The sequence below is a fragment of the Silurus meridionalis genome, chromosome 11 (genome assembly GCF_014805685.1).
Source record: "Silurus meridionalis isolate SWU-2019-XX chromosome 11, ASM1480568v1, whole genome shotgun sequence".
Lineage (NCBI taxonomy): Eukaryota > Metazoa > Chordata > Actinopteri > Siluriformes > Siluridae > Silurus > Silurus meridionalis.
This window is the reverse complement of record NC_060894.1, coordinates 15,081,433-15,093,357: the sequence shown is the minus strand read 5'-3', so window position 1 is coordinate 15,093,357 and position 11,925 is coordinate 15,081,433. Positions and strand designations below refer to the sequence as shown.

At 36.5% G+C, this 11,925-nt stretch overlaps 1 protein-coding gene across 1 annotated transcript; it reads right to left on the bottom strand.

Annotated features, from left to right (window-relative positions):
- Window positions 1–789: 789 nt before the first annotated feature.
- Window positions 790–11,757, bottom strand: LOC124393857 (NHL repeat-containing protein 3-like). The gene is made up of 7 exons (XM_046861902.1): window positions 11,578–11,757; window positions 8,450–8,602; window positions 8,192–8,342; window positions 7,313–7,516; window positions 5,233–5,324; window positions 3,157–3,269; window positions 790–2,435 (listed from the first exon to the last, which is right to left on the bottom strand). Exons 1-7 carry the CDS (start codon window positions 11,668–11,670, stop codon window positions 2,189–2,191), a joined length of 1,053 nt encoding a protein of 350 aa, XP_046717858.1. The 5' UTR covers window positions 11,671–11,757; the 3' UTR covers window positions 790–2,188.
- Window positions 11,758–11,925: the final 168 nt, after the last annotated feature.

Here is an 11,925-nt window from a genome sequence, read left to right as displayed (position 1 = left end):
TCTGTGTGATTTTGATGGTTTTTCTACAAAATATGTAGAATATATTTCATAATGATGATACTAAGAGGTGGATTGATTTAGGCAGGACACCAGTAAAGACATAGGTGTGAAATGCAGGGCCCACTAGTATATAAGGATAAAGCAAAAACATACACAAGAGAAGCACAAAATAACTAACCCTGCTGAGGTGGAAAACAAGCTCTGTTTTTGGGAAGATGTACCTATTCACTGAAGCAGCATAAAACATGTTCTGCATTTAAAGAGCAGCCCAATATATCCCCCCCCTTCGTTACTCACTTCAGTGGGAACAAATAATGGCCACCATGCACATGTTTGTGGGAGATCCATGATACAAGTGAAAACCATAAAACCCTGATCAACAATGCATTTCTAACTGGATGTTTGTTTTTTCCTTTTTTCCCTTTCTTTACACAATTCTGTATAAACATTAAGAGACTGTTGTGTGTGAAAATCCCAGGAGATCAACAGACTCTGCAATTCTTAATCCAATCCTTCTGACACCAATAACAATTCTGGCTTAAAGGTGCTTAATTGATTCACCTTTTTTCACCACTCTGAAATTAACATCAATTGAACTTCTCAAACTTCTCTGTATGTACATGATTTTATGCATTGCACTGCTGCCTGACTGGATCATTTCCTAGAGGTGGACGTGAAAAACGTGTATAAGCACGGTGTGTGTAATGCACAGAGAAAAACACACAGTAACAGCACATGTCTCAGGTGAGACTCATTCAATTTATATACACAGCTGAAAAGTACGCTTACTGGTTTGAAAATAATGATTTAATCTGACAATGGTTACTTTCCAGTAAAGACAAAATGACAGTTTCTTCATGTAGTCTGGGCATGTTGCCCCTGAACCTTTCATCTTTTACTAGAGTGATTCATTGATTGATTCACATTATAAATGTAAACATTAACACTTACAAAAAAATAAAAAAATAAATACAATATCAATCCATAATAATATTTATAGATGTGATCATTAACACTATACTAATTATAATTATTTTTTACAGTTTTGATTTTTAAACTTTGGAATGAAATTTGTGTCCATTTAATTAACAAAAAAATATATAATAATAAATTAACACTATATGGACAAGCATACTGGGACTTTTCCCAGACATATGTGGTTCTTCCCCAAAATTGTTACTATAAAACTGGTGCACACAATTGTACAGGATAGCATTACATTTCCCCTTCACTTGAGCTAGGAGACAAAGTTCCTGTGCACAAAGCAAGCTCCAAGAAGACATACTGTACATGATTTAGTGTTGACTGACCTTTTAGATCTTGACTGACCTGCTATAGAGCTCTGACCTCAACCCTACTGAACAACCTCTGGGATGAATTGGAACTGCACTCTAGACCTCCTCACCCTACATAAGTAGGGCACAGCCACAGTTACTAAAGCCCAGAAGAGCCGAGATTATTATAACAGCAAATGGGTGCTAAATAGGGAATGGGATATTCTAAAAAAAAAATAAACTACAAATCTTAAGGTCAGGTGTCCAGAAATGTTTGTCCATATAGAGTATTTTAGGAAAAAATTAGCCAACTCCAAGTGAATTTCATCGATGCATAACAAAAAACACTTATTTGCTTTCAAAGGTTTTGAAAGTTATACAAAAATAATAGATGAATAAAAATCAGTTGTGTAATTGCAAGTTGATCCATATTGTACAAACAAGAATGACAGCAGACATCAACATTGGCATTAATTTGTTACGAGGTAAAGCCTTATACAGAATGGATTCTTACAAAAAGAATAGCAAACACAATTAGTCACATTAAAAAACATCAACACCGAGCAAGATGTATGCATGCATGCTTACAGGTCAGAAAATATATGCATGAATTCATAACAAATGAAAAACTTTTAATTAAAAAAAATATTTGTGCTACATAGACACCAGCATTATTACATATAACTACAACCAAGGTGTTCTTATTATCTAATAATAATAATTAATAATAATAATAATAATAATAATAAAGATTTTCGGCTTAAAAAAAGATCAAACAAATATAACAAAAATGAAACAAAACCCAAATATCAAAGGGTTTACACCTTTATTAAAAATGAATCTAAACAATATTATATCATCTTGTGTTCCCTTCACTCACACCTCTTCCACTCTGAGCAGGTGAAGTCTTCCATTTAAAGGACACCATTTGTGAATGTGATCGGAACGAACTTTTGAGCCTGCTTCGCACCGATCTCTGCCACGTAAAGTGCACCGGTTTTCTGATCCAAGTCCACCAGGTGAGGTTTAACGTCGTCAGCCAACTGGATGGAACTCACCACTTTACACTGGCCGATAATTCCTACAGGTGGCGCCTCGAGCAGAGTGACACGGTTAGTGTTTATCTGTGCAACCACTAGGTACTTCTGGTCAGGGGTAAACCTGTGGAGAAAAAAAATCAAATGTATGTGTACTGGTACACAGTTTATACAGGCTTAACAACTTAAAAGGGGGGGCATTCTGAGTTATTTACACTGTTAAAGAGTTGGATTTTCATGGTAAAATTTCAAAATACGCTCCTTCCTAGTTCACATAAGTTACAGAAAGTTTTTTAGGACTATGGCCCTCTATGGCATTATGAAGTGTGAAATTCCTTGTAAAGGCACTTCTCCCAGAAGAGCACGAGATACAGCAACCAGAGCGAGACCAAGAGCATGCCCATCAGGCTTTGTATTGTATATCAAAACATTGTATAGAATGTATTCTGTAGCATTATAACTTCACTTTAGAAATAAGAGACCTGAACATGTTCCAGCCTGAAAATGCACCTGTTCACAAAGCAAGGTCCATTAAAACAATGAAATCTAATGGGATGCAGACTATACCCCAGGCTTTCTCACCTGGCATCAGTGCCTGACCTCACTACAACTCTTGTAGCTGAATGAACACAAATCCCCAACAGCCACACTCCAAAATCTAGTGGAAAGTCTTACCAGAAGAGTAGCAAATGGGAGCTAAATGTGGAATTGAATGTTCAGAAAGCACATGCGAATGTGTATCTGTCCACTAAGATGTGCAACAATCATCTTGGTGAAACTCTGTATTAAAATGTGAACACATACTGGGTTTTTATTCATCATGTCATCATGTGATCTGTTCTTACCTCACGGAGTAGGGGGCATCGTCTGTGAAGCAGCTTCCCCATGAGCCCAGCCAGTCCCCTGTCACAGAGTTAAACACTTGAATCCGCTTGTTTCCTCGGTCCGCAACCCACACCTGACAATAAACAAACAATTTATAGTACACAACATCCGTGTAGAATACACATATACTGCATTCATACATATTTTTGATTCGCAATTAAAAAACAAAATGTGAATTTAGACCTAGATATTCCTTTTTTCTGTGTTTTTTTTGTTTTTTAAATTATTTAAATATATTTTTTGTATAATTAATTGTTTTAATATTAGACTTTGTAATGTTGGGAAATTTTATTTATCTGAACTGACAAACTATAAACCAAAAAATAAACATGCATTTCATGATTTTTATTGAAAGAATCTCAACAAATTAAAGGAAAAAAAAAAACATAAACCAAAAGTATTAAACAAAATATTTACTTATAAACTTAAATGTTATTCTTCATTGAGTTCTTCTCAACATAATACTATTTTACAATTATTGTGCAAAACTGCAGTAATACAAACTGAACCTAACCTCAAACTATAAATAACAGATGTTACCACAAGTCGAGAACAACGTTTTCAAGGCTGCGCATATTTTTTATGTAACTGCAAATAGCAAATTAGACCACTTTCGATTTCTATAAAAGTGCCAGGTTTTACTTAAAGAGCAACAGTTCCTCCGCTTTCTGGCAGGAGAGAAGGTTCCTCCTTCTCATTGAGAACATGAGATGCTGCATTAAATAGTCTCTCACTCTCTGTGCTTGTGCTTGGGGCAGATAAATACCTGTGCACAATCCGAGCAAGCGATGGAAAGCTCTCTTTGTTCATGCGCCAGTAGTCAAGTGGATTATCGCTTTTGGGTAGTTCAGCAAGATACGCATCCAGTTGTGATGTAGCGGTGACACTACTGCTTTAAAATACTATTTTAAAATACTTCCATACCGTTGACATGATTGTCCTTTTCTGGGTAGCACAGTGATAATAGCTAGAGCAAAAGCGTAATGTGAGCGCTAATGTGAGTGCAGGGGCAATATATTTTCGTTTTTATTTTCTGCCTTTTTTTTTTTTTTTTGTGGGACAGCGCATGTAGGACGTTTTGGAGACAAGGTGAGGGAGGCGAGATTAAGATGGTTTGGACATGTGCAGAGGAGGGACATGGCGTATATCGGTTGGAGAATGCTGAGAATGGAGCCACCAAGAAGGAGGAAAAGAGGAAGACCAAGGAGGAGGTTTATGGATGTGGTGAGGGAAGTTGGTAGTTGGCAGGTAGTTGGTTTGAAAGAGGCAGATGTAGAGGACAGGGGGATATAATATACAGGTAGTCGTCGACTTACGACCACAATTGCTGGCCGTGGCAAGCGGTGCTGCGTGCCAGCTTCCAGCATGATTTCACAGTGCTGTAGATATAGCCTTCTCTACTTATGACCAAATTGTGTTACGAATGGTGCCGGAGGCCGCTTCCGGCATCATTTCACAGTACTGTATATATAGCCTACTCTACTTACGACCAAATCGTGTTACAACCGATCTGTTGGTCCCAATTGTGGTCGGAAGTCGACGACTACCTGTATAATATAATATAATAGAAACTACAGCAATATATTCATAGATTGCAGGCAATGAGGTAGAGCATGGTACAAAGCAGGGTGAGTGTTTGAGGATATTTGTTGGACTCCCATTTACTGTCACTTTTTTGTTGCTTTTGAAAAGCATGTACTGATACATATTAAATTCCCAGAGCAAAGCCGGATTGTTCGATGAAGCCACAGAAGGTTTATACACTGATGGTTGATTAGTTATTTTACATCTGGGCTGCGCAAGAGTGTGACAAAATCAGATAACTCGGTCATTATAAATTATCGAAATGATAAACTAAGTGTATTTTTTATATTTTTTGTATGAAATCTTAAATTTTAAACTGTCCTTCTCAAAACAAAAAACAAATGAGCACAACAGACCTTTTTCTACAGTGTACAAGGTTGTAAAAACCATACTGATGTAAAAGTGGATGAATGACAGTTAAAAGAGGATCACAAAATATTTCGGTGACATACCCTCTGAAAGTTATCGACAGCCACACTGTGAGGGATGTAGAATTGCGAGAGTCCCTCACCTTTCTCACCATGCATCCATACCATCTGTAGGTCTAAATACAAAAATAAAATAAAATTATAAAAAAAAAAAAAAACGTCCCAATGTGCTTTATTCCTGTCATACCACAATCATTTGGTAAAAAATTACACAGACTTTTTAATAAGGTTGATATTTATAAAATCCACAAAACAGTCATTCTCTTACCTCCCTCAGTTAAAAAGAGTAAAATAAATACAGCTTGTTTTCATACTAAGAAACAAAAAAGCCTGCTGTGACTTTGAAAACTGTGTTACAGCTTAACCACTGACAAAAACGCTAATGTGTAAAAATGAGTTATATCAATATAAAACCGGCAGCTGGAACTTCCATCATAGCTGATTATACAGAGAATACATTTTCTGAGCAACCAGAATCAAGCATTCAACAGCTCTGTAGTTTAATAAGAAATTAGAAACACACACAATGTTCAGTATTTCTTCAAAGGAATTCTTTCAAAAAGACCTTGCTGTGAATAGTCGGAGATTGATTTCTGTTCATAAAGCCTGGTTTCCACAGAGACTGGATTTTCCATTAAATAGATTATATTGATATTTGCCTGAAAGTGGAACTACAAAAAGTGTCAAATGCTGTTGCCTGAGTACTGATAATTATACATCATTGCTGCTGCTAATAATGGTTCCACTTGAACAGTCTAAAGATCCATTAAGTTACTGAGCAAGGTTAAACTTAAGAAAGAAGAAGATGGATTTGGACTGTGATTAATATAAACATTTTGCTACAAAACTGTTTTTCCATTCAAGTGACCATCAGTAACCAAATGATAACATCAACAAGGTGGAATGTAGTTCCCTTTTTTAGGCTGGTTCCTCTAAAGGTTTCTTCCTCATACCATCTCAGGGAGTTTTTCCTTACTGCTGTTGCTATGGCTTGCTCATATAAACTTACAGGGAACTGATTTATACATTTAAAATGATAATATATATATATATATATATATGTAATCTATAGTGATAAAAATCAATTATGAAATTCGTTGTCAAAGAATGCCATTATTGAGTAGTTGGGCTGCTCAAGTTATCAGCTCCTTCGCGACAAATTAAAGATAGTTAAACTGAATTTTTTATAGTACACCTTTATACATAAATACCCGGAATTAAGGTTTTATATAGTTATAATAAGCAAAACATTAATAAAAATGTTTTTAGTAAAAAAAAAACAAAAATAAAATCTGATTAATCAAATAGCAAAATAATCGTTGGTTGCAGCCCTAGTAATCTATTTATTTCTGTAAAGCTGCTTTGGGACAATGTCCACTGTAAAAATCTCTATAGAAACATAAAATGAATTAAATAGAATTATTTGTGCCTCCTAAAAATCAGGTCTCTGCTTTTAGTCATTTTTCAGTAGCATTTTTCAAATGTCAGTAAAATAGTGTCAATTTATGCATAAACACTAATAAAATATGTTAAATGTGCCTTCTGTCTATATTATTCAAAAAATAATACGTAATGCAGGGAAAAAAGAAACAAGAGAATATTTTCTCCTGTTGGTAACATTAATTATCTGTTTGATGGTAATATATAAAATAATTAACATAAATGTGAAATGCTTAGATGCATATCCGCCCAATATTTCAGCCTGTAAGCTGTAGCTTACTGTATCACTCTGGTGTCAATTTTCTAAAAGTCATCAAATAGTCACAGAGAACTGTGAAAAAAATCATTGGATTGACTAATTTGACGCTCTGAGGATTCTGTTTTTAATTACTGACTGTTTAAATATGCAGTGCAAAGATCAAGTTTTTAAAAACATGCATTAGCACTGCCAAGATCATTAATCCACCAATCATTTATCAAAGTTATTGGAAATTAATTATGTCTTTCTCTTGTCCTATGTGCTGTATATTTGCACATCTGCATTGAACACTTCTAACTTGCAAATCTTTAATATTTCTTAGCATTCTTAATATACAATAAATTAAGCTATCATTATTATTGTGAATAACTGAGCAATGCAAAAAATGAGGAACAGAAAAGACACCTTGAGACAGTTTGATGAGCCGGTTGTTCATTCCTCCATCTCCATCCACAATGTAAATCTCTCTGGTAGAGTCATGGACAAAAATCTCAGCAGGCTGGTCAAACTGTAGTGGAATGAGACCAGGGCCGGGTTTCCCTGCTGTTCCTAGTACCTGAAGCAGCTTCCCTGAGGGAGAATACTGCTTTACAGTGTGTCCATAGGGTCCTACAGACACATAGGAACACAGTTATGTTTACTTTTTTTTATTATTAGAATAAGAAACAAGAGGCCGACCTTTAATACATTATTGTTAATAGACTGCTATTGAGCTTTTGCCATTTTCAGATGTTTGTCTGTTTATCTGTCCATTCAGTGAACAAATTGGATTTAGTAATTTATCCAAACAGGGACATGGTTACAGTAAGCACAATAGGTAAAAGTCTTATATAGTGCAAGTCTAAATATTTTTAATAGCTTTCTTCCGGTTTAAAGTATAATATAAAGCTTTGTAAGGTGCCAACATCCCATTTGATTCAGACATTCAACACAGGTAGTGGATTAAAAAAAAACTCTACAGTTTTCACACATACTGCCCAGTCTTAGAAAATTTTGATGGCTCTGCAACCAGACTGTGGTGCACCAGGTGACCATGTTGTAAGGTGACTATTAATATAGACAAAGTAATGCCAGTTCTGCTTAAGACCTGGTTTTATTTGGGAATATGGGTTTGAGTACTACAATACTAATTATTATATCCTAATGCAACATCTTGCACTTGTTCCTCCTTAAATACTTTTGCTTCCAAGTAAGTAATTGTATCAGTATCCTTGAAATGAATTTTGCCTAGTATTAAATAAAAGATCAGAACTGAAATTATTGAAAATCTCTGCATGAACTTACCTTTCCCTACATCAGTGATCCACACAGAGGGTGCACTTGAAGCATTGGCCAAGAAAATACCATGGGGCATCTCTAGTGTGCTGGTGTTCCAGGCATGCAGGAATTCCCCATCTGTGCTAAACACCAGCACTTTGGGGATATTCTCACCTCTCTGCATGGAAACACATCTAATAAATATCTGTATTGTTTTATCAGTTACATATAAGTAACTAGTAATATTAGTAAGTAAGTTAAATCAGTTGCATGTTTAAACCTCACCTGCGCTACGTACACTAGGCCAGCCTGATGGTTTACAGCCACTCCGAAAACCTCTCCGGTGAAATGCTCCGAATATTTGGGCCATGAGACATCCAGCTTGTAGAGGGATCTTCCGACAGTATTGACGTCCCTTTTATGTCCCGATGCTAAATACTTCCCAAACATTACAATAAAGAAAAAAATTTATCAAATACGTAACGTAGAGGAAAGATAGTTTGATAGTAACAATGAGAAAAATGCTTTAAATAATTGATCTTAGCTCAATTTAACCAAATACGCATGCAGTAGGTTAAGAGAATGCTGAAAAATGTGCCTACGTGAATGTTCCTCTTGTTTACCTGCAACAATCTAGGTCATTTAAAAGTATGAAGACTTACTCTGACCAAACAAATATATACTCGGGTCATTGTCTTGTACGGTAAATTTGCATCCAATTAGCTCTAGTCCAGACACAATTGCAAACCGTTGTAGTATGGAATGGTAGCCATGTTAGCTCAGTATCCCTTCAACCGGAATATGTCTCCAACTTTCTCTACTACAAAACAACCCCAAACCATAATGCTTCCATCTCCATTTTTGACTGTGGTTGTGATGCAGTCTGCTAACATCTTCTCACCTGTTCTCCATCTTACATACAGTAAGTTCTTATATCAGAGCCAAAAATGTCAAATTGGTCTTATCTTCATCTCATCACATTTCTTCCAGTCATTCATTGTCATTTCTTGTGTGTTTTTCTTTTTTAATTAGTTTGTTGCATATAAACCAAAGGAACATGCATGTGTCTCAAAAACGATAGAAGACTGTTATTCAAAACCTTTGACACACAATATAAGTCAAGTAATCAAGAAGCTGGGGCAGCACAGTGGCATGGTGAATAGCATTGCTGCCACACAGGTCCAGGATTCCCAGTTTGAACCTAAACTCAGATTTCTGGGTGGCATTTTCTTAGTGTTAAATAACACTAATAAATATAAGATTGTTAAACAGTTTTTAAATAATGATTTCATTTATTAAGACAAAAAAGCTTTTCAAACCTACCTGGAACAATGTAAAAAACTAATTGCATACACAAACATTCCCATACAAAGCCATTCCCTTTCCCCATATGGGTCAGTCTGATCACCACTCTTTGCTCATGCTACCCAAATACACCCCACTGATCAAACAGGTGAAACCATCTGTGAGACTGGTGAAGGTATGGCTATAGAGGGCCATTTCTTCTCTACAGCAACAGTTTTGGGATAATGACTAGAACATGTTTGCCTCACAGGCTACACTGGACTTTCACACAGACATGGTAATTTGCACTTCTGTTCTGGAACATATTAACCCATGCATTGTCACTACCGTCAAAAACATGAAAAGCTTTTCTAATCAAACGCTGTGGATGAACTCTGAGGTCCATCTCCTGCTGAAAGCAAGAGATGCTGCTTTTAAATCTGGCAATGCAGAGGACTACAACAGAGCCAGGGCTAACCTGAAGGGTATTAGGAAGAATCAAACACTCATACAAACTGCACATTGAAGAGCACTTCCACAACAACTCTGACCCCAGACACATTTGGCAAGGCATCCAGACTATTACTGACCGCAATACAATCTCTAACAACTAGTAGTGACTTCCTCTCAGATGACCTTAACCACTTCTTTGCTCGCTTTAATCAAGGCATAGGACATTTCACCTCAAATGCTGACCCTTCTTCTGATAACATTCCACTTTCACTCTCCACAACAGATGTCAGCACTAAGCAGAGTGGACACACGCAAGGTGTCTGGTCAGGACGGCATACACAGCGGCAGATTCCAAAATTAAATCACTGCATGGTCTCAGAAACACCTGCCGAATTTGTTGTCTGTGAACACAGTTTGCTGTGCAATCCACAAACACAGGCTAACGCTCTATCATGCAAAGATGAAGCCATGGTGTGGACATGTTCCAGAAAGTGGCCAGCTTCTCTGGGCTAAAGCTCTTTTAAATGAATTAAGGCAAAGTTAAAAAGAGACAAGTATAAAATTCCCAAAATATTGAGGACTAATGAGGAGAGGGGCTATAGAGTTTATCATAACTCAGTTCAAAGGCCTGCATCCCTGATGGTATGGATGGTGCATTAGTGTCTATGGAATGGGCAGCTTGCACATTTGGAGTAACCATCAATGCTGAAAGGTATATAAAGGAACATATGCTTCTACTCCAGACATAATTTTTAGTGAAGGTCTTGCACATTTCAGCAAGACAATGCTAAACCACATATTGCATAGTAGTAAAAGAGGCTGGGTGCTGCCTACAGTCCAAACTTATCACGAGTTTAAAACATCACAAAACAAACAAGCAAAAAGTACAACAAAGAAGACCCAGGACTGTTAATAGAGCCGGGGTACAGGCCGAGCAGCGCAGTGTAAGGGACTGGTACACTGACTGGTATCGAGTTTTTATTAAGGGTTGTAGCCATACTAGGCTGGTACAGGTCTAATTCTAAATAATAATAATAATCCTAATAAAACAGAAGGAAGCTGATTCTGTCCTGTCCATCATGCTTACAAAAATGATTCACAGACACAGTGATAATAACTAAGGCTGGGCTACACCCGGCAAAAAACACTTCCTGGTTCCTTTCCTATGACGTGCTAAACACAATAACGTGCAAATTAAATTCCTATTATGCACATTACATGATTGATGTATTCTTTTAATTACTGCATATATAATGCAAATGTAACTCCATTCATCATAACGCAGAATCAGTCGAGCTTCATTTACCGGTGCATAGAAAAAAAAAAACGCAACTCATAAGTGAAACTGATATAGGCAGAATTGGTCATTTATGAATATAAAATAAAACCCAATGCAGATCGAGAACGTTAATAAAATGAAAATAAATATCTAAAGTTGTCATTTTTGCTGGGCGGCCCGGTGGTTGGAATCACTGCGCATTAAGGATGGACGGTACCGTGACAGATCATAGAGCAAGGATTGTTTCCTCTTATCAGAACATCAGAAATTATTATTATTATTGCATTTAATTGTTTAGTATTAACCATCTAGCTAGGTGCCTTCTCTGCTCCAAACATCTGCAACCGAGGTCTGTGCAGACTCCAATGTCAAATGCAGTAGAAAATAAAACACGTACCTGGGAATTTAAGGTGCTATACATCACGAACATTACGAGGAAGATAATAGCCATAGCTGAACAAATACAACACAACTGACACCTCTTTTTCATATAGAAAAGCTCTGCTGCGTTCTCAAACTACACCGAGTAGCTTGACCTGAGCGATCTGCTTCCTGTTTTGATCACGTGACCAAGGGGTCTGAAACGGCAAGATTTTTCTAAACACCGATCAAGATATAAAACCAACAAACCCCGAAATACATTTTATTTATTTATTTTTTTTAAAGAAAATGAAGCCAAATCGGGTTAAGCAAGGCCAAAACACTTTATTTGTTCGTCTTCTGTTGTAAACTCCTGTTAACATGA